This window comes from Rhea pennata, chromosome 12, assembly GCF_028389875.1.
Source record: "Rhea pennata isolate bPtePen1 chromosome 12, bPtePen1.pri, whole genome shotgun sequence".
NCBI lineage: Eukaryota > Metazoa > Chordata > Aves > Rheiformes > Rheidae > Rhea > Rhea pennata.
Genome location: NC_084674.1, coordinates 19,122,905 through 19,147,273, shown reverse-complemented (window position 1 = coordinate 19,147,273; position 24,369 = coordinate 19,122,905). Strand labels below are relative to the sequence as shown.

At 34.3% G+C, this 24,369-nt stretch overlaps 1 protein-coding gene across 1 annotated transcript in view; it reads left to right on the top strand.

Annotated features, from left to right (window-relative positions):
* Positions 1–24,369, top strand: part of SYN2 (synapsin II) — a 181,003-nt gene that overhangs the window by 69,268 nt on the left and 87,366 nt on the right. Inside the window, exons 3-5 of the mRNA XM_062585309.1 lie at positions 1,753–1,844; positions 5,797–5,953; positions 18,129–18,218. Of these exons, the coding sequence (XP_062441293.1) occupies positions 1,753–1,844; positions 5,797–5,953; positions 18,129–18,218 (339 nt within the window). The remainder of the gene's footprint in view (positions 1–1,752; positions 1,845–5,796; positions 5,954–18,128; positions 18,219–24,369) is intronic.

Sequence of the window (24,369 nt, the reverse complement as noted above, 5' to 3'; positions counted from 1 at the left end):
AAGTTTCATTACTTAAACTGGAATGTTTTGTCACTGGAATTTCTGAGAATGAGGGGAAAATTATCATTAACTGTGTAGATCCAGCTTATCTAAATTCATTGTGATAATATAGCATTTATTTATCTCTCTATATATATACATGATTATACACTGTTCTTTACTGAAAGTCTTTGTCATGTTTTTGACTTGAAAGCAGAGAAAGCTTTGCAAGGATCTTCAAAGGTATTATTGAGGGAGAGAGGCAAAAAAGGAGACAAACTATCTGGACCCCAAAATACTGTTCATACAAACGACATACTTGACACACACCACATATATGATATTACACGCACACATAGTCTCTTTAATGTTAAAAAATCTCTGTATAAGCCCAGAATTTCCTCCATATGCTCTTTTGTAGGAAGAGCCTCCCTTCATCAGTAAGAAACTGAAGGTTTTTGAGCACTGCTAATCGTAACTGACTTTGCAAAATGTTAACATCATGGCAACCTTGTACTGGTAGTCACTAGCAACTGCTTTAGTATGCTTTTTCTAATATCAGAGAACATTTTAAAAATTTTTTTAGTACTTTGAGCATTCTACCTATAACATGCAATGTTTTATATAACTTATTAAGCCTTTAAACTGCAAAACCTATATTGTGAATCCTTATAGTTGTTTTAATATGGTTTATGAATGGTAGAGATCAGTTGTTGCTGACTGATTAAGTAAATGAAAGATTCTATAGTAGCATTTATATGAACATTTGAATCTCTTGCCACTTGCACTATTTTTACATTAATTGTAAAACTGTGCATTCTGTATTTTTACATTGATCCAAGAAAGTTTATAAACATGTAGCATTTAATGAAGCAGTGTTCAAAATCAAGCATATGCTTAAGCCATGGTATTGGAAGAGTGGTTAGAGTAATTGACGCTTGCCTTAACACTAAATTATGAGAGCCTTGTACAGATTTTACTTAGGAAGATTTTCATTTTTGCAAAAGGAAAGTAGGAGACTTCTGATGCTTTCTATTCTACATCAGTGTCCAGAACTGCAAAAACACTTCTATTTATCTGCTAGAAGACAGTTGGCTGCATTTCAGTTTTTCTACTGTGTAATGTTATTGTAAAGTGCTTTGAGAGTCTAAGTAGATGAAAGAGTATGGATCCCGTCCTTTTATTTCCAATACCTGGAGAATCAGAATATGGAGTTGAATCCTTTTACATGTCATATTTTTAATATGTGACAGTACTTTAAAACAAAAATTATTTATTTGTAGGTTTTGCAAATTAATTGTTCAATAACACGAGATTGTTTAAAAAAAAGAGTAAATGCACGAAAAATGGGAAAGTATATGAAGAGAATATGAGGAAAAAACACATTTACCACACGTCATAAGAAAATATCAATATTTACCTTTTTACAAAAGATGACTTTGTAATATTTTCTTCAAAATTTAAGGTGCAAATATTTTGTGTCTATAATCTCCTATGACATGCTACCATACATCCATACAAAACAAAAGTATAATCTCTATGTTTTTATGTAGGTATACTTTCATATAAAGTTTGTAATTTTTCTTTCGGTATGTCAGAATTACTGCAAATGTGATGCTTGAAATGTGCCAGATAGCATTGAATTAATTTGCTTTCAGTCTTTATTGTTTCAGATGTGTATTGATAGCAATTCAGATACTAAGACTTAAAAGAAGAGGTTTAGATAAACAAAGGTGAAATACAGACTGATTTATGTGAGTTTTCTTTTCGTAGGCAGAATTTTCAGAAATCAACTTGATAGCCCATGCTGATGGCAATTACGCAGTAGATATCCAAGTATTTCGAAATGGCACTAAAGTTGTCAGGTAAGAAAAGCTAATTAGAATAACAGCAAAAAAGAATAGATGATACAGTGTATGAATGTAAAATATATTGAATGATTTCTCTTTAGCTGTGTTACTGTACTTGTACAACAGGGATTTTGACTGATGCAGTGTAATTCAGTCACTGGCATAAAAAGGAGGAAAAAAAGTATGTCATCAGTGCAATAAGTCCTGTTTGTGACAGAGAAGCTCTTGACGCTTTGATCCGTAAAGAAGATAGATTTGATTAAAATGGCAATGATGGCTGCTAGAAAGAACACATGATTGGGAGTCAGGGCTTATTGATTTGAGCCTTGTCTTTGCTTCAAACCTATGGCAGTCTTAATGATTTTATACATGCCGGACCTTTCTAGATGAGGGATATTTGTTTCCTATGATAACCGTTTTCTAGTGAAAGGGGCCAAGTGATACCGCTTATCTCAATGTAGTTACTGGAATATGCTATTTGAAAGATTTCAGTTTAAAAGCTTGAGATTCCCCAGTAGGTTATTTTATCCAAATAAGGATTATTCCATGAAGGCAGGGTAATTTTTACCGTTTTTTTCAGCGAGGACACGAACAGCCCTATAAATGTAAGGGAAGAAAACACAGAAGTACATCTGAGCAAAGTAAAAACTTAAGTAAGTATTAGAAAAAATATTTCAGGTAGTCCTATACTTTATCTGATTTGTGGGAATTATTCCTATTTTTGTCAGTGCAGTTAAGTATGGCTTAAGTGTAGTGCTTGTTTGGTTGAACAATTGGATTCAGGGAGGTGAATCAGGCCACAAACAGTGATGTTGTAGTTTACTGCTTGTGTTTGTCTTTAGGCAAGAATAAGAGTTCAGGGAGCTGGAGAGCATACAGCAGTTCTTGTAGCTTCATGTTTTTGCTCAACATCTGTTCAAATAAAAGATCTGAAGGATTTCTATCGGTTTGTGTAAAAGTCACAAAGAAAAATGTTGAAAACAAGTGTACTTTAAAAAACTTTAAAACTTACAAGTGTTTAATCTCTTGTGTATTCTAAAAATACTGCAGCTTAATACAACAGCCACTTATGCCAAATCCACATGATTATTTCCTTAGTAGAGTAGGAGATTTAATTTCTTCTCAACAAATAGTTTTAGAGCTAGGAAATTTTGATCACTGCTCTTTTAATGGCTTTCTGTAGAGAATTTCTAAATGGAACAAAAATACTGATGCCAAGTTAGCATCAAAACATGTCAATATTTAATGAGAGCTGGGAACCTGAAGAAAATAGCATCTAAAAGGACGTATCTTTGGTGTTTGAGGGAAAATTGGTAAAGCTGCTGTTTATGTTAAGAAACAGAAAAATCTGATCTCACCAACAAACAAGTCTAATGGTGGGATGGCAAAGATTTTTGTAATATTTCCAGTTTTATGAGTAATATAAATGTATTTAACCAAATAGAACTACCTGAAATTTAACTCATATCTGTGTGAAATATCTGCATATGCATGCATGCTGTCTGGTATGAGAAGGATATGCAGACATAATGGGACAGCAGTTTTTTGTTTGTCTGATAAGTATCTTATCTGAATATCCAGAACATTTTTGAAAAGCAAAAGTATTTTTCAAAACTGTTCTGTATCTTCACATAAGTGCTAATCTTTATTTTGCTTTGAGCCTAGCCAGTCAGTTTGTGAAGCTTATTGCCTGAAGCTTGGAATGTGGTTCTTGTGTCACTAAGGAAAGCAGAGCTACTGAAGGACATTACTAACATGTTCAGTTGGTAAGCAACTTCATTAGAAACACATCGTTAAATATGGTTCAGACAAGAGGATGTGCGGCATGTTCCATTCTTTCTTCCCATTTCAACTGCCAAGAGAGACTGGAAGAACTCTTGGTTCTGCTGGTATCAAAATTCACCTTGCTTCTGAAGTAAACATATGAATATTGAGCTGAAAAATGCTTGTATTTTAATAATATGAGGTCCAAAGTGATCTTGTACCATAGATGTACGAGCAAAATAGTTAACACGTTTGTATGCGTTTCCATGACATAACTTTACTATCTTTAATTTGGGATTAAAAAAAAAAAAGTTATAGTAGGCAAAATGCTTGTTTTTGTGAATGAAAATCAAACTATGGAAAGTGAAATCTCTTGTTACAGAATGCTGAGATTTTGGAAGTTAAGTTTTTTTTTAAGCCAAGATTAAAGTTTTTCTCATGTATTTCTTTTATAGACACTATCCTTTTGTCCAGCAGTAATTACAGAACTAGAACTCACATTATCAATTATATAAATACGTAGCATTCCTTTGAGGAATTTGTGCAGAGGAGAGTGTGTGTGTGTGTATATATATGTATATACATATACATATATATATATATATGTACATATATTTACATGTGTATATATATACACACACACATGTTTATATATAGCTATACATATATTTTTAAAGGGACATTCCTTCCTCCCAGATGGTTTATTAAATATATTTTTAAAGGACACTTCCTGCTTTTTTCTTAATTGAAGAACACAGTGCCATCTTTGAGATGATCTGTAATCCGTTTAGCACTATTTTAAACAACACAGGCAAAATCTCTCCCTTTTACTGAGTGGTCTGCAATTTTGATTAAGGTGTCATTAGACCTCTTAAGTATATTCATGCAGTGTCAGTAAATTAAATTTCCTTATGTTTTACACACTTGACTCTCCCCTGTGAAACCTAGATCACAAATTCTCAGAACTATACTACAAATATTTGTTGGAAATGTGATCATCCAGTCTGCAGTGGTATTTAATGACTACTGACTGCAAATCTTTGTAATCTTGCTTGTACCAAATTATGCATTACACTTAAAAACCAACCTAAGAATCCAGCTGATACGCTTTGAAGTTTCCAGTTTGAATGCAGTATTCAAAAATTACTTAAGCAGTATGAACATGATTTTTCATTGTTTTGCTTTTGTTTTGTGTTCCCAGAGTGAGATTTCTGAATCAGTTTACGATCTTTGAAATCTCACTCTGGTATACGACTTGTATTTATTAAAGGCAATGAAAATAACATACACTAATTTATTAAATTAATTTACCTTTCACATCTTTCAGGAGATTGGCTTCAGGCTATCTGTCCATCTTAAAAAATTTGCATACAGAAGATAATCTTTGAATTGTCCCTGTATTGGGACTCTGTCCTGTTTGTGTCTTCTGTTTTTCATAACCACATTCAGTTACTGAATGTTGATGTTTAAGAAAGATGAACGTGAGGCCAGATGGTTCTCAGAGGTGCACAGTGCAAGGACAAGAGGCAATGCACACAAGTTGCATCACAGGAAATTCTGATTACATATGAGAGAGAAAAAAATGAGCAATTATACATTTATATATTCATTTTGACATGTGAACCCTATTTCTTATCTTGATCAAAAGCTTTTTTTTTTTTTTTTTTTTTTCCTCCAATTGTAGTATAATTCCTTTTGCAAGCAACAGGCTTGCTTCATCTCTTTTTCATGTCTTCAAAATAATTTGACAACGACTATGGAAGAAAAATTCTTCCCAAGAGGCCAAGCATTAGTACTTGCTTAAGTTTCTGCCAGAGAGACATTTGCCTGCTTCGTTTTTGATTGTTATTGCTCCGTGACTGGTGTACATAGCAATAAACTAAGAACATGTTGAGAATTTATATAAATTAATTATCTTTCAGTGAGAAAACAGAATGAAAAGCCATGACAATTTATCTGTCATCTTAGCCCAGACATTATTTACTAGATGCTGATGTTTTCTGAACAATGATTAAGAAATAATAATGGAGAGATTTTCATAAAGCTTGTAATACTTTTTTCTGTCTTTCAGCATTTACCTTTGTTTGAGTGTTCTTTGAGTGCTTCTCTATTCTCAGCTAGCCATCTTTCCCCTTTGAGATTTTACTCTGAAGGAAGAATAATTTGATCTTTGATTAATAGCGTTGTACTTTTCTCTTGCTAGATCATTCAGGCCTGATTTTGTCCTTATTCGGCAACATTCATTCAGTATGGCAGAAAATGAAGATTTCCGTAACTTGATCATTGGAATGCAGTATGCAGGCATCCCTAGTGTCAACTCCCTGGAATCAATCTATAACTTCTGTGACAAACCGTGGGTGGTAAGTGACATAATAGAAAGTTCTAGTACAAAAATTAAGTGATTGTTTTGTTTTGTTTTGGTTGCCTTTCATTAATATTAAGTGATAAACTGCTAAGTTGCTTAACAGAGCAGTGAAGCAATAGAAAGAAATAAAAAGTGAAATAATGCATTTAAGTCATTTTTTTGAAAGAGCCTCTGCAGGCATAGAGGAGATAGAAAAAAAGTATTAAAAATAATGAAATAAAAGGGAGGAAGGTAATGGAAAGCCTATCTCCTTTTAAAATCCTTCCTCAAGTGAGAAAAGTATGTTTATTCACAATTTGACTGGGAAAAGCAAGCTGAGAATATTTTTCATGTTTGTGGCTTTGAACTAATTTAAACAGACTTTTAGCCAGTGTTTTCCTCATGCCCGTGAAATTTTTTGGGCTATGCTTTAGCAAGGAAATATGAAGCTATTAGTTTTCTCATTTTGAAAGCTCTTTTCATAATCTTGTACATATGGGATAGGAGTTAATCTGTTTTCTGTTAGAGTAATAAAAAAAACTGGAGAATCACTGATATTTACCACTTTCAGTGTACAAGCCAATTCAGTTTTTCATTATAGATTGTATAAGGATGCAAATAGATTTTGGTGATCTTTTTGGTGTGCAAGAGGGAAGGATATGGCTTAGAGAACTACACATGAGCAACAGGGAGTTAAAATGTGTTGTAAAAGGTGATTATGGGTGGTGCAATAACTTTTCCTTTAATAGATATTTAGTTGCTCAAGTGCTAATGAATCTTTCAAGAATACCATTGGTTATAAATAGCCAGTGATTCATATGTTTTTTCCTCTGGATTTGGGTAAGAAAATAGTACTTCACAATATTTTTAACACTGAAGGGAAATTTTATTCTTTTTATTGCCTTAAAGATGTTTATTTTTTCACATTTCCTATGAAAATCCCTCCAAAGAATAATCACAGGATTTTAATACATACTTCTTGCAGCTAATTTTATCTTACTTTTACGTTGCAATAAACTACTTCAGGGAATTAATAATTGAAAGGGTATTTATTACTTATTGTACATTGCTGAATACATTACTTATTTTCTGTGATGTGTGGCATTTCTTAATGCTTTGATTCATGGTATACAATAAGGCTGAGTAGTGAAGCAATTACAGTAGCATTTATATGCATTAATGATGAAATAAAAAGCAAATGAATAATTCCTTCTTGTAATATTCTTTTGGTGGCATTAGACTCATGGCTGTTCCTCACCAAACCAATAAAAAAGATAACTCTTTCTTACAGCTGGTGTTGTTGCATAGCAAGTCTGTGCTGATTTTTCACTTACGTATGATAATATCTAGGACTTACAGAAATATTTGTTAAAATAATTGGAAGACACCATGCAAAAGCAAATATGAGGTTACATATGTAAAAAAAAAAAAAAAAGTTAAGTCATGTTGCACGAACAAATAATAAAGCATTAATCTATAAGTTTTTATCTGAACTTAGGATCATAGACATTTAAAAATAAAGAATCTCTGAATTATCTTAGAACATAGCACAATAGCACATGGTGTAGGTAAGAAATGTAATTGTGCAGACCAGAAGTAACTGAAAATATGATGATATGACAGCGCCTGCAAGATATCATACTTATGATTAAGGCTGAGCTATAATGCAAAACAGTTTTCCTGTGGATTGGGTTGATTTAAAAAGGAAAAAATTCTTTCTGTCCTGCATGAATCCTTTTGTGTACTGCTTGTTAAGATTTATGTGAAATATGTATGGCTAAATGTCTGCATTAAGTAGACCCTGCTCTTGATGATATTCTCAGTTGCAAATATTGATGTTACTGGTGCAGTCGTGTCAAATCACAAATTATTAGCTCTTCATCCATATTGTGTATGGCAGATTGCCAGTAAGTGGAATTATACAATGAAGTGGAATTAACTAATGAGGTTGCTAAACACACAGATCTCCAGCTGAGTTGTCAGAGACTGCAAGGTTCAATGTCCGTAGCTACCATAGCACTTTTTTCTGTTAAACCTTAACTATCATACACTGATTACATGTAATATAGTAGCTGGATTGCTGCTTCCAGGTTCATATAGCATTTTAACAGCGCAAAGACTATGGAATTGCGGCAATTGTCTAGTTCAACTTTATATTTTCAAAGAGAAGGAAAATCCTCATAAAATCTGTCTGATTCTGTGATAGCCATTACTTTATTAAGAAAGAAAAAAACATAGCAGCATCTGTGGCTTGCTGCAAATCTTTTTTTTGTTTGTTTGTTAGTTTTTTTTGTTTGTTTTTTGTTACTGTGCCTTGGGAGGCTACAAAACAGTGGTTGGTCTAGAATGCCTCAGGGATCTGCTGATACATTAATTACACGTTTACTCTGGTGAAGGAGATGACAACAGCCTGCAGCATAATAGGTCTACAAAAAAAACATTGAGCAATATGACTTTTATTGGCTGTTGCTGGGCTAAGAAAGTCTGTATCTAGCTTGAAATGCTGTCCTGATATATTCATGGAGAGCAAGTAGAAGCCCATAGTAGCGTGTCAAGGGCCTGCATAGGCATAACAGCTTGTCACTCCATGGATGGGAAAGCTGGGTGTTGAACAGCCTTGGCCTCCAGTGAAGAAAATGTTCATATTGTAGCAAACTGCTATTATCATTCCCCAGACCAATTATTTAGGAAGTAAAGGAAAAAAAATAGGAACTTTTTACTAGTAAACATTAAAAAGTGGTCACAGAGTGGAATTCAAACCTAAAAGACAGACATATCTGTACTTCCATATTATTATTATTATTTTTACATAGTGTTGCAGATGTAAACCTGTCTTGAACTGAAACATCTTCTGAAGGTCCCTTGACTTTGTCTGCTCTATTGTAGGAGTTTGTTGTTATTAAGAGTCTTAAATTTGGGGAAGTGCCATACAGCACTATGTCACGTCAGAAGTGGTTTCCTTGCTTGCCTGTAGTCACTCTGAGGGAAGACTGGTTATGGCTTTTAGTTTGGTCAAAGGTATTATTATTATAAATTTCCTGCTTGTTTTTTTTTCCTACGCCTTATAACTAGATAGCTAAATGCCTTCTTAGCAAGTTGTTTGGCATTTTTCTTTCTTGCTGCTGTTGCCACGCTTACCTAATTCCATGCCTTCCTGTGTTGTATTTTGCTTTACATCTCTCTTGCAGATGTTATTTGTCTTTGTCTTACTGAGCACTTGCTTTCTTTAGAAGGCCCATTTTAAATGCCATTTGTTGCCTTGTAAAAGTATTACAGTATTTACTCCTCCTTTCTTCCTCCTTCACATTTTACTGGTAGAAGTTGCCCTCTTGTGCTTTTACCCCTTCAAGCTTTACTCTTCTAATCCGAGCAACAGATTGGGGCACTGGCAGGAAACTTGTAGGCACTCTGCAGGGAGAAGCATGAAAAAGTGAGTTGTGTTCATTCCAGCTTCCTGTTGACACAAACTATTGAAACTATTCTAATAGGCAGACACAACCACACAGATGAGTTTCAAGGTTGTGTCAAAATATCTTCTGAGAATGAAAAACTGGTAAAATGAACATGCACAAGGAGAAAAGTCTTTTGAAAACCTATTTACTCTAAATTTACTTTTATGAGAGGCCTTTCATTGCTACTTCATGTCTCTTTTGAAGCCATAAAATACAAATTTTGTTACCAAATATTCATTGCACTTTATGAAAATTCTGTGCTCATTAAAAAAAAAGTATAATTTGTGCTGATTATTGCACTTCTCTGTATGCCAGAAGGGTTCTTACTGAAGGACAAAGGTAGAAAATGCATCCCTGCAGTCTGGCTTTGACTCATACTCAGAGAAGGAAGTTAAGAATATGGAAATTTATTGTCTGTTAAGAGTATAAATCTTAGACGTGTTAAGATTTGTATTAAGGTCAAGGGCTATAGTTTATATATTTCATTGAATGAGACCTTGAACCAGCATTTGACTTTATTGTTTCAAAGATTATGGCAAGATTGGTGACATGGGCACCAGGGTCTGGAAGCATGCAGACCCCACCCAGGCAATTTTTTTAGTAGTTTTTTCATACGCCACCATTTTAGGAAGCTACTGCAGCAAGAGCAGTTTGCTTTCATTCACTTGAGGACTGGAAGTCAGGTGCTGTCCTGTTTCTCAAGCAGTAGAGCTCCATTCTCGGGCACTCGAAACAATTGCCTGGCTGGCAAGGTTTGAACAGCTCTGTCTGATACTGTGTGCCAATCTCTTAACAAATTTAATTTGCATATTTTCAAATATTTACGTAAATGCTAGTGGTCTTTTTTTAAAAACAGTTTTGTGGATTTTATTCATGTGAAGGTATTGGATTTAGAAGAGAGACTTCTGTTTATCTGTAGGGCAGCCAGAGAACAAACTGTCCACATGTGCTATTCTTCCAGTGTGTCTCAGCCCTGATCTGAGCAGAACTTTCTTGAGCATAAAAACTGTAGTTTAATTAGCTGTCAGCCAGTGAAGATTTTGGCCTCTTTGCTCAGACTGCCAGTTAAAGCAAAACATGTTGATGGATTTGTAGTGCGAGAGCTGAAAGTAAATTCTCAAAACTGTGTCAGAATGAAGGTGAAAATGTATTAAACTTCTTGGTCTTGCACCAATATATAGAAATATTTTGAGTTTAACCTATTCTTGCAGTAAAAAGGGACAGAGTACTACAATGAACATGACTTGCTTTTACAAGCAACATTGCTTTTGCCAGCATTTACTGCTATGAGGCTAATCTAATGCAAAAGTAGACTCAGATTTTTTTTTTTGATACATTCTTAACTTGTCACTCTGCTGGTTCTTCTCTCCACTAAAGAGCAGCAGTAGGAGCTCTTGACAGCCATTCCAGACTTCCATTGCACTGAACATTTCTAGTGGTAGAAAATCAAAACAGATTTTTAACCATTCCGTAGCTTCTACTGAAAGAAAATATATTTTAATAGGTGTAAGGCTGTAAAGCTGTGGCCATATGTTCTGTATTATCTGCTGTTGCTAGTACAGTATTGAAATTCAAGAATCATATTTTTTGTTTCCTTAAATCAAATATCCATAAATGAAGGCAAGACTATGCAAATTAATTTTGATTTCCCGTGCAATCTTTAATTTAAAAAGCAAACCTATGTGATATATTCCTCATGAAAACACCTTAGAAGATAAATTTTACTAGCCAGATACTAGATAGAGATTTTCTTTTATATGTAGCTGTGGTCACCAAGTGATTTGGAGAATCTGGGACCTAGAATCTCTTTCCTGGAGGGGGGGAAAAAAAAATGTGACCCATCATGGAAAGAGGCTTCCTTTGCACTAAGCCCCGCTCCTTCCTGCCTCCTTCTCCCTACCTCTACACAAGTTGATTTCTTCCATGTTATCTTCAAAACTCTGACTAGTGTTACTGTTGCCATGTGATTTCCTTGCTGTCATTCATTTAAGTTTAATTTCTGTTCTGAACTGCAGTTTGCAAGATGGAAAGTGCGATTGCCTTGTTTCTTTTGTTAAATCTGGTAACTAACATGTCTATTTTGTGAAGCATATTTTTCTCTAAGTTTATAATACAGTTTAAAATGCTGTAAGGCATGGCGTAGTTTAGATGCTGACCACTTCAAAAATCTTCTGTGTCTTTCTGCAAGCTAATAGCCCATGGACTTAAAAGTGTGTCTTGTACATGCACATGATTGCATGTACATTTTAAGAAAATGGAGGATGGGGAAGTAATTTACCCGTATATTTAGACAGCTTTAAAATAACTTTTTTCTTCAGACTTAAACAATTAAGTATAGAAATAATGTTTTGTTTCTGAAAGTAGTTTCATACAGACACACCTATATCTGCACAAATTTTCATTAGCAACAAGACTGCTTGTTAATGAATATGGGAGAGTTAGGTCTGCAAAAACAGTTTGTGTTAATAGTGTAGATTTCCTCCTCCTTTACTGTGAAGTTTCACTGAATTCAGTACTGTTACAAGAATTTATTCTTTGAACTGGAAAATCTCAGGATCTTAGCATTTTGAAAAACAAAAAACCCTCTCTTCATTGCAGTAAGCCCCAAACCCTTTTGAAAAATGCTTAAGTAAATGCTCAAGTGCTGTTAAAGCAGGCAGGTGCACAAATGTTTCCTTGAACAGGACACTGAACGGGATGTTCCCATAATAGAGGAGCGAACTGCACATTCTCTTTGCTTTTATTTGAATGCCTCAGTTGGGAATGACTCAGTTCCATAAAATTTTGTTTCCCTCTGTAACTTTTCATTTTGAAATAAAACATTCTGGAAGGCATCTTGATCTAGGTCTCATGATATTAATTTTTGCTAATTTTTTTCTAACAAACGTCTAGATCTGCTTCTACATTCCATGCTCATTAATAACTATTTTTCTTTCTTTTCAATCTGTATGTTTTCCTTAAATCTCACTTTCCTTGCTGTTTATAGATTCAGTCACTGCCTCTTTCATTAGCCCAGGTGTTTCTCATTGCCAGATGCCTTGCTGCCCAGATTTGCAAGCCAAGATGAAATGTTTTTCTATCTGATTCTCTTCTGGCTTTTTTTAAATCCCTCTTTAGCTTTTCTAACTGGTGGACGAAGCTTTCTTTTTTCTTCTCATGGGTGCTCTCTTTAATTTATAAGCGAAATTTATAAGCAAAAACTCTGCAGTTCTTCCAAAGGCATGAGGTTTATCTTAGGCTTTCGTTTAGTCCTTTAGAAATTCTTAATGATTTAAGTGCCTTGTTAATCTAATTCGGATGTAAAAGTATTCTAGCGGTTACAGCAGTGCTTACCAAACTGTGAGATGTGCCTCACAGAGAAGAGGCATGCGTTCAGCAGGAGAGGTGCAGAAGCCAAACGTACTCCTTGGGAAATGCTGGACAACGTGGGACAGAGGCAACCACATGGTTTGGACGAGAGTCAGCACAATCCGTTCAGGCTTAGTAGCTTCATCAGGAGCTGTAAAGTGGCAGCCAAAGGGATAAAGAGGGGAGCTGGAAAGGTGAAGAAACATCAGCTGCAGTCAAGACTGGAAGGAAGAGATGCTGTTAATCCCAGAGTGATGGGTCAAGCAGCAAGACTTGAATAAAAATCTAGTGGGGGAGAGCAGAACATTGCCACGTTCTTATGTGAGCTGGAACTGCAGAGGGTTGGGAAACACCTTATCGGTGTTATAAAATTATCCGCTTGACTTAAAATGCAGGTTCCATATAACTTAACGCAGCATGACTGTGAATGGGAAGGTACCTTTAACTTTGCATGGTAATAATGGAAACCTGCTGGAGGGACATCAAGCTTGTCAGTTTGCGTCTTTCCTCTGTTCTGCTAATGTGCTTGATTTGAAGGCAAAGTTTCATTGTTCGGTTGCCGTGTCCAACTTTCAGTTAACTTTGAAAGTCTGAATACTTTAAGTTATCTGTCAGATGCTGCTGACAGAAAGAAATGTGTAAGTTACAGCCAGCAATCTGTTCCCCTTGAGTCTCATACCAGGTATCAAATAGCAAATCAAATGTGTTATACTCAGCCTTCTGGAAAAGTATTTAATGTTTACTAAAGTATAACAGGAGAAATGTAGGTCAATCACAGTAAAGAGCAAATATCACACAAAGCATAAAGTGAGTGACACAGATACTCTTCAGATAGTAGTAATTGAAAAAAAAAACAGTAAAATGCAAATACAGAAACTAAAAATAAGTCATAGTGAAAAATATTGGTTAAAATAAATTCTTTCCCACAGAGTATTGTATGTCAGAGATTTACTTCCAGCTCCTTCCTTATCAGTTAATAATTTCTTCTCCTCTGAAGGGTGTACAGCGTATGTCTCTAAATCTGCTAGACACCAACAACCCCGTGATATGCTAGTGCTAATGATACAGTGTCTCTGTGCTTTTGCATGTCTCTGACTCTCATGAAGCTGTCATGTTTTTCTGGAGTGAAAAGTCAGGCTTCCAAGCCTCAGCCTAAGAAAAGATTTACTTCAGGACATGTTAAAACATTTTTTTCTTTACTAGCTGAAGGGATCGAGAGAGTCAATATATCATCTTCTCTATTAATTTCCTATAATAGAAAGATAAGATAAACGTGTGTTATAGGCTGGTTTAATTCATTTGGTAAAGGCAAATTTATTTATGGGAATCCAGAAGTGAATTACAGTTGCATTCAATTTCTTCATTCTTTAGGCATGCCCACAACTCGGAGCAGTCAAAGATAAGGCAAATGTCATTTAAAAAGTGTATTTGCTTACAACGGAGGGACTCAAAAAGTGTTCTGTCTCTCGTACAAAGTTTTCCTGTTTCTGTAGTGTTAGACAGTGTTAATTAATATGGTTTGGTGACTCCAATTTTGTGATCATTTGAGTTGTTACCGTGCAATATTAGACAGTTAGCTGGAGTTCTTTCACTATCAGTAGGAGCAAGCCTTGAGTTTTAAAAAAACAGGTACAATTAATACGCAAAAGAAAGGAGAACCTCTAACAGAATAGCTCAGGAGTTCTTCCCTAGCAGGGAACAACTGTAGAGGCAAATGTGAAGTAGTTTACTGTCTTATTCCACATACCAGAGGACTCCTCACTGGAATGCAGTGATAAATATCCTTCAGTCTGGCAAGATTAGAAGACTACTGGAATTAAAGGTAACACACAGCACCATCTGGAGTATATCAATTTAAATACCCAACAATTTTTGAAAGGAAAAATTTGGGCAGCTTTGGTGTTCATCTGAGAATTTCAGAGATGTCCTGCCTAATTACGTACATTTTAACTTGTCTAAAATGATGAACAAGTTCCTTATTCACATCTTTGTGAGGAGAGTGATTTTTTTTTTTTTTTTTTTTGTAACTGTTAGTTGCTTGATTACAGTACAATACATGAGGTTAAATTCTTGGTGTAATGAAACCCTATAAAGCTTTCATATGAAATCAAAGAGACTAGTGTCTCTTTGACTAAGTGTTTCTTATCTGTATCATACTCTGGAGAGGGAAAAAAAGTGCAGATGGCTCTCTACTGTTCTTTCATGGAGACACAATTTCTATGCCAAGATGAAAGCATTTCATCCCAACGATGCTGGAAAAGAGAAGAGCTGACCTCACAAAGGATGTTACAAAATCCCAAGATTTAGGGAAAAAAATCTGAATACACTTATCTGAGGATTACCATGTTGGAGCTGGGAAGGACCAAGGCATAGCATTTAAAAACGAAGAGTAAATTCAGCTAGCTAAAATAAGAACTAAAAGAACTTCTTTCTGCTTTCTTATCCTTTCTTTCTAAGAAGTTGAGAAGACTCCTCCTGAAATGTTAAGCTCTATGAGGTTGTTTTGTTAGATAACTGGTAAAAATCAAGGGATTTTTGGCATCCCTGTAAAATACTCTGCCAATCTTCTCTATTTCATAAACAAACTTATCTGAAAACATTCAGAATTGGATTAAGTAATAATTTAGTCATTTATCATCTTAAAACATCTTGCTCTTTCTCCAGGAAGAATTTGATAAACCTTTTTGTGATCTAAAGTGAAATTTAAGGTCATTTTAGCTAGCTCAATAAAACAAAACTCTTTCAAAGCTCTTATCAAGGCAAAACATTACTTTGGTCAACTTAGAATGTACTTTCTTGCCTGAAGTCTAAGAATTGTCAAATCAAACTCATTAATGTGATCTCTAGCAGACCTTTAAAAGTTGGTCTGAATGGACAAGCAGAAAATGTGGCAATATGGTATTCTATGTCCAGCATATTTGTAAACTTTGTATAGCTTCCAAACTGTCTAGATACAACAGGATTTTCTGAGGTGGTCTTTTCCTTGTGTGTATAATAAATAAATAAATAGAAATTAATAAAAATTAATTTTTTCTTGTTACTGAGCTGCTCAGGAGAACATAAAAAGGTGCAATCCAGATCATGTTTTAAATGAATCAAAAATTCATTAAAATAGGACCAAAATAATTTAATAGTATTTAAATATAAATTATTTAAATTTCCCAGGAAAAAATGAAGTACTCAATATTAGTAGGAATTTAGGAATGTACAACTCTAGAACTGTGGTTTTGCTGTGATTGGTACTTATTGAAATCTCTGAGAAAGCTACCTTTTAGTTCATGCTAAAATTGTTATGTGAATTTTGGCTACATTTATCAAATTGCTTTGTGTAGAGAGAAAAGTTTGATGAGAGAGTAATAGACACACAGGTGAGGCAGTGTCCCAATTGGGACATGGGATGAATGAGGCCCCCCTCCAGCTATGGGATATGTGAGTTCTTTCCTCCACTTCAGGAAATTTGAATCTTAATTTCCTACATGCTATTTCATAGCTTAATCAATAGATTATAGGGTACTTTAGTGTGATATATTCGTATTATCTGTGGTTCATACTATTTTAAGTAAGTAAACATCCACTAGTATCAGTCTGAAATATAGCTGTCTTACCTCTTAAGTAAATGTCAGAACCCCTATAAATAGTCATTTTCTCCCTGTTTTTGCTTGCTGTCATATGATTTATTTTTATAAAATTGATCAATCATGATTTATTTAAAGGATTTTTCTTAAAAATAAGTAAATTTATGTATATATTTCTGTATTATATGTGTGTATATATATATTATGTATATAGAAATACAACATCTGTTGTAGATTCTGTATTGCATAATAATATAAATTTATTTATATTAAATTTACATAAATTATTTTAAACATAGTTCTACATGCTCCAAATAATTGCTTGACAGAAATCAAGTATTTAACAGGCAGTATTTGCTCATGAGATTTCAAATTTAGATCTCGGATAAGGACAGGAATAAATAGTAAGTTGTCAGGAAACTTATTCATAAACCTACTTATTTTGGTAGCTGTGATAATATTTCCTTTCCTTGAGGTTTTTTTGCACAGTATACCATCCAACTCAAATTTCTTAAACTTCTGGTGAAACCTACTCATCATGAAGGCATTTTCCGCTGGCTTTCAAAATTTAAATGAGTTTCACCAAACCTAAGTAAACACCACTAAATTAAACAAATTTTCTTTGCCAGCTGGAAATGCAATAAAAAGCCTTCATCGCTATTTTCCCTTAAAACACTTTTTATTTTCCTTGCACCCTGAATTACATTAACAGAGTAGGTATTTGACCAAACTATATTATGGACAGAGTTCTATTGTTCTCTGCTTTTTTCCTGTTTGTAACCAGCAAATCCCACTATTCAAACCATTGGGCTAAGTTGTTTATGTCTCATGTTGGCATAATGACAATTAAATACATCACAGGCATGTACAAGCCAAAGCTTTGGAGTCATGAAACAATAGTGGTCTTCTGACTGCCAAAGCCTTCTTGCTCCCTAGAAACTTCGTTTGCTAAGCTGTGATTTCAGAAGTGATTTAGTTTTTTAAACTGTTAGAAGAGTTGATCTCTTTGCTAAAGAAAATGGTCCCCAAATATGTTTAATAAAGAATTCCATGTCTTTTTGTGTTTATTTTACTTACCTTTAAATATATTTTTAAATTACTTAAATGTTTGTGTTGCTTTGCTTTCTACATTATGTTACTGCAGTCCACATTATAGGTAGAGCGAATACGTGTGTTGGGGGCAGGCCCAGAAGGAAAAGGGTAATAGAAACGCCAACAACATCTAACTATTTAAATTACCAAGATCTTTGTTAATTGAAGACACTGAAGGGATGGCCACGTGGTTATGGTACATGAGCCTAAAAAATTAAAATTTTCTTGTTTCTTCTTTACGTGACGTAGTATGTGTGACATACAGTTAGTGACTGTTTTTTCTCTATTTTCCAGTTTTGAAAAATTGTCTTGCAATGTCATTAGGGTGCCAGAAGGCTAAATTAATGTGAAATAAGTCTGATCTTTAGATCAAAGCAGGTGAAAATACAACATTTTAATGATTGCCTATCTTACATTCATTTTTGATAATAAAAAGAGTAAAGTATATGAAAACCAGTATTCCAATGTATTTCATTTTCTATGTATGTGAAGGATTAACTCTTAGAGGGATTTTTCTTTGTTGCTCTATGTAACGGGGTCATAGGTTGGCTGGATTTGAGTTGTGCTTAGGGAGAGCGTGGGAAAACATACAGTAAGTATATGTGTATTTGATGCTGAGTTTATGTAATACAGAAGTCAAGAAGCAAAATGACAGTATGAGATTGTTTCGGTAGAACATGATTTCTTTCCTAACTGTTTTGCTTTGTTTTGTTTTGTTTTACAGTTTGCCCAGTTGGTGTCTGTCTGCAAAACTTTGGGTCCAGAGAGGTTCCCATTAATTGAGCAGACGTTCTACCCAAATCACAGGGAAATGGTACGTGAAAATACTGATATAAATTCAGTTACTGTCTATATAAAACAAAACTATAAGCACACGTGATTAATTTCCCCATATTTATTGTCTCTGTTTTAAAAGCCATGTTGAAAGCTTATAGCGGGATGAAACTGGGTGACCACTTCAAAACACTGTAGTGGTTAACTGGAAGACTTTCAAATCTGAAGCTAGTCATCTACTTTCAGAACTTAAAGAGATTAAACAGGTCTAAAGACACAGAGCAACTATTAAAGAGCAGGGGCTACACTTAGTTTGTTTTCAAACTAATCTTTTGTGATGTGTTTCGAGGGTTCATCATCTTTGTAGATAATGCCTAAGGCTGGATACGTATCCATGTAGAACATAGAACCCATCTGCGATCACATTGTGAGTTGTGATCTTCATGTACCTGCGTTGGTATTGCTTTATTTCCCAGTCCTTTACATGCAGAAATGGATTCTTAAAAATGACACTCATGATGTTTGCTTACCCTATTTTTTTTCCTAAAATAATATTATCCTGCATATTGTAGATCTTCAGATGCCTTTGATGTCTTCCTGTATTTCCTTAAGGTATAAAAAATACAAGAACAGCTGCTTCTTGTCAACTAGGGATAATTTGGAAACTGAAGGTACAGAGGCAGCTGAAAAAAACTTGCTATTTATGCAAGCGGCCTATTTCTTGAAAAAGTTCAAAATACCTTGTAATCTTTAGTTTTCAGACCTCCTTTAAGAGGAACATATGCTTTAACTCCTGGTACACAGCAATGAGACAAAAAGAGTACCTAAAGAAGGTACCTCCGCTATCTAAAGAAGAATTTTGTTTGAGATCACTCTTGGGATATTTTGTTTCATATGCTATTTGTATCAGAAACAGTGTGTTTAAGGTCATCACTGAGAAGGTGAAATGTCCTTCTGTCCTGTGAAAAGGTAAAGTGGTAGTTTTATAGCAGTCTGCCTAATGATGCTTTAGGTGGAAGTGGGCAAGTGTATCTTATCCGCAGTAGTTTCTTAAAGTGTTTTTTTGAAACTGGTTGTGGGGTGTAGATAATAACCTGCAGATAAGTGTGCAACTGTGATTATTTCTGTGCCTGAATATGAACATTTTGGTATCTAATGGCCCACAGAAAAGTGTAATGTCTTATGCTGCAGACATGTTTTTCTTACTTTTCATATGCTTTCTAAACAGAAATTCTTTTCTAAGTACTTGTTTCCAGAGAAGATCATTTCGGCATTGAGAGAATTTGCTGATGGAACAGACTAGCTCAGAAGCATCAATTATTTTCAGAATATAATCCTAATCTTGCTGCTCAGCATGTGTCACACAGCTGTGATTCAAGTACCTCATTGCAGTGTCGTGATGAAAACATTAGTTATCTGTTTCTATTAGGTCCTCAAATCATAATTGCTGTGTGTCTGTCTGAGATTCTGGCCAGCACTTCATTATCAAAACAGACATCTAAGATTACCTTTAGAGATATCAGTTGACTAGGCTTTTCTCTGGAGTCCTCTTTCTCCCACTTTGGTTTGGTAACAAATACAGTATGGTGTAGTTTTGCTGTATCTTCTGATGTGTTGCAAGAGTGTCAGGATGACTGTTCTCAGTTCTCTATCTGCTTTGGACTAGTAACTTGCAGATTTTCCCCCTTTTTTGCCACATGTGACACTTCTTAGGAACTTTTACCAGAGTTAGGTATGTATTATGCTTGCTACACAGGAGTTTTGTACAGCTAAAGAAGAATGGTACTGATACAGAGCAGCAGATCGAAGTATCATCTTGAACAGTTGAATCTTTTCAAAATGGGAGAGGTTTTTCCTGATGGATTTGTCAGGAAAATGTACAACTTAATTTTTTTTTAAACGCAAAACAAGAGTTTTGTGCCTTGGGGATAGCACATTGAGAAGCAGAACCACATCTTATCTCTTGAAATATGTTTTTTTCAAATGATAACAAGTTTTATATCTCTGTGTTCCTGTGAATGGCCAAGATGAAAGCTGATCTGCAGTTTCCTGCCCAAAATATTTTTTTTTGTCATTATTTTATCAGCTGTTGTTCGCTATTTTGTTGAAGCAGCATGCATTTTTATGCGTTGCTAAATAGCAGCACACAGAAACAAGGAAAATAATTTGGGCCAAAAATTAATGTTTCAACTTTTAATTTATATGGAAGGTCCACCAAATCAGTTGCAAACTGCTGCTTTAAACAGCTGCTGGAATTCCAGTCTATCAATAGAATGCAAACAAGAAAATTTGTGTATGTATTTATAGGCAGTATTTTGTTTGCTAGCAGAGTATAACAAATCTTAAGGGTTTCTCCCCCCCTCTTTCCTTGGGGTATTTGGTTCCTCTACATTTTCACTAATGTCTGAACTGATAAATTTTTGTCTGGCTTGAGCTTTTGATTGTCAATATTACCCAAATCTCAGTGATTTTTTTACGTATTTCTATGTCATGAACATTAGTCTAGAGAGAATTCATCCCTGTTTCAGTACAGCGTGTGCTTCACCTGTGCTGTAATAAGTGATTTTGGTGAAGTTCATTTATTTGTTTTTTTTGTTTTTGAAGAAATTCTTTTGAACTGTGTGACTTAAATTACTTTAAATGGGAAACATCAATTTCTGTAGAAGCAAGATCAAACTAGATTAATAGTGCTTAAAAGACAACAGCATTCAAATAATGTGGTATCACTTCAATTTACCTACTAAGAAAACTCCCGTTACCCAGATCATCTTACAACCTGCTGTAGAAATTCTAGTAAAATGTTATCCGGTACCAAGTTGCCTGATAATTTATGTAGTTACTCTTGTGTGTGTTCGTTCCCTTCTTATCCCCCAAATTGCAACATAGAGCTTTCCACACAGTTCAAGCCATATTGTAGGGAGACAGAGGAAAACTCTGTACAGGACAAACCATTTTTCAATCTCTGTGAATTGAGTTTTCAACTGAGCATGCCAGAGGTAAACTTGTGCTTCTATTTCTTTTGCTTCTTTCATAAGCTAGTGATCATTTGTACTGAGTCCTTAGACGGCAATAAAAGGTAAATAAACAAAGATGCCATTCTTTTGTGTAAAACTGGAGCTACTTTAATGAAACATTTTCTGAAACAGGAACATTCATCTCAAAGTGATTAAAGTTATATAAAATGCTGTGAGGCTTTTTGAACTCATTGCTATTTGAATCGTATCTACAGCATTTCCCTTAGTAATTAGTTTTCTTTATTTCACTACATTCCTACCTTCTGTGTTCTCTGTAATGAAAAAAATGGCATTTCCAATGTACTTGTTGAACATTTTAATTAACACTTATCTGGAACATTGATAAAGGCCAACAGCATGCAGGTTTTTTTTTTTTTTTTCTCCACTCTATTCACCTGTATGGTCTCCCTTCTCTGATCTCTGATTATAAATCAATTGAGTGATTTTCAGATTAAGATAAAATGTTGTAGCAGGCTGAATTTCTGTTTTGACCTTCAGTTTAATACATACATAGTTTCCAGAAGTAAAAATTGGTTTCCAGAAGTAAAAATTGAGTGTTGTGATAACAGTCTATGCTTTGTAATAAATCAATGCCACTACAGCAAAAATCTTCATAGGAAAATAACATTGTGAAAGCAATACTGCAGTTAATCATCTTCATAATTGTTATCAATGCTGAATCTCATGAAAAATAAAGAATCATTCTGGGAGGGTATTTTAAAGCTTTTTTTTGCCCTATTTTTTGGTATGAGAAAAACATGTATTTACAGTCCATTATGGGATGTTTGGCCAGATTTATGTCCAGACAGAAGCCAAACTGATCAGCAGTTAATTTTGAAACACTTTATATCAAATGTTTTTTGGCAAGTCAAATATAAACGTTTGTTAAACTAGTTATTAGCGTACAATTCATACTTGTTTCTTTATAAATATTAAACATTTTATCTTTACAGTGTGTATAAAGAAGGCAATGACTAGTTGTGTTTAAGATCTGCTTACAGTATAAGTGGAAAAAAAATGTTAAAAAGGCAGAAAATATCTGTTTACTGCAAAGCACTACTCAGAATGCGTCATTACATCAAAATGGATTTGGAAACAAATGCTACACTGTACATGTATTGAATATTAATTAGCCATGTGCATGGTCAGACCTTGTATGGTTATTAAGCTTTTGCAGGCTCATATAGGAGTTGTTTTGGTTTGACAGGAGGAAATGAGGCCTGCTTTTTTTTAAGCCTGTTTGTAAATTATTCATAGCAATGCACAGCACGAACAGTATTATATCTGCAATATCAGTTGCTTTTTGGAGGAAACGTAGCCTTTGTATTTCATATGAGTAGCCATAGTAAGTTTGTGGTCAAAATTGGCTTTCTGTAATTTTCTGTTTGTCTTTAGCAAAGCGAAAAACTAGGTAAGGTTTATATTTGGCAACACCACGATACTGTGTTTTAGTTTAAGACCTTTAGTTAAAAGAGCAAAGCTGATCTTCAGTAAAATACAGTGGTAAACATTGACTATTAAGGAATATAATGCTGTGCATTCCTGTAGGCCTTGGGTCATTTGCACTCTATTGGAATTGAACTACAGTTTGTTAATATCTTATGTTTTGGTATATAAGTAAAGGGACTGTATTTGTTGAACTGTAATAATTATAACATGCTGCATTCTCTTTTTCTGGTAAGTCAAAGCAAAACAAAGCAAATAAAGTGAAAAAAGCAAGCTGATTTGCAAATTTGAAATCCTATCCCAGTCTAAGAAAATGTAGTGGCAAGCAGTGCTTTCTGGATATTCAAATCTTATGCAGTGTGGTACTTCAGATGAAACTGCTTCTATCGTAGCGCTAAATATTCGTCTTTCTGTAGGGCTAAGTGAAACATCTGATAGGCTTTCAAAATAGATGTCTTTTTGGTTTGCTCTATTCATTTAGTTTTACAGTCAGACGAAGCTTTAAAACTTTTATGCGAATACTATTATATGAGCTCCAGCAGAACAGAACCTCAGTATGTTCAGTGTGTTGCTTTTCTCTGTTTTATTTATATATATATACATGTGTGTGTGTGTAATATATATATATTATTTATATACATATAAACTATAAAATATATATATATACACACACACACACACATACTTTTTGTGGATAAACTGCTGCATATTATATATGTCTAAATAAGAATATTTGTTACTCTCACAGCAGTGCATTTGTAGCAGCCATTGTCTTTTAAATACAGACTCATGCAATTGTAAAAATAATGAAACTCTAGAACAGAATCTGTCATAAAAATAATTTATAAACTTTTTTGCAAGTATACACCATCTATCCAATGTGACATATCTTAAACTGTGGACAAGATATGTAGGGCATGCTGAATTTTATGCCTGAAATACTCCTTCATTGAATTAACAGAATTAGTGATGCCTGTACAGTTAAAAATGTGATTATGTTCCTCCGAATTTAAGATCCTGGTATTTTTTAAGTACTCTATAGCAAACGGAGTAAACGCACAATCTGGGGTACTGGACCTTCCTCTGAAATTTGATGAGTCAGTCAACTGGAAATGTCAGAATGTAGTTAGTAGCAATAAGTGAAGTATTTATGTTAAAACTTTCAGTTGATCTGATCTAACCAAACAAGAACTGTCTAAATTTTTTCTCTAGCTGTTGTTCCCAATTCTTGTATGATTATAATTTCCCTTCAAAATTGGGATGAAGAAAAAGAAACTCGATGTTGGAACTTGGAGAGAGCAAAATATAGGCCAGAACTGGCAGCGATCACACAACCTTATTCTGTGCAATGGTTCTCATCCAGTATCTAGAGTACAAGTAGTTGAACAATTGTCTGAACTTTGGCATTTACTCAAATGATTTCTTAAGTTTTACCACTGTGAATTAAGTTACTTTTGTAAACTTAAATATGTGTAAGGTCAGTTACTAACTACAGTAATCACTTCATAAAAGTTAAAACACTTAAAAAAAAAAAAAAAAAAAAAAAAAAAAAGGGCAAAATATGTTGTAACACCTATCTGGTATAGGTTTGTGAGTTACCAAATTCATGGTGACATAATATAATGCAAATTCATGAATGAAAAATCTTTAATGTAAATTTAAACTATTAAATGTGGTCAAATATTTTAAAGCTTTTTTTTAGAAAGCACTTGCCATGTAAGTTATTTAATA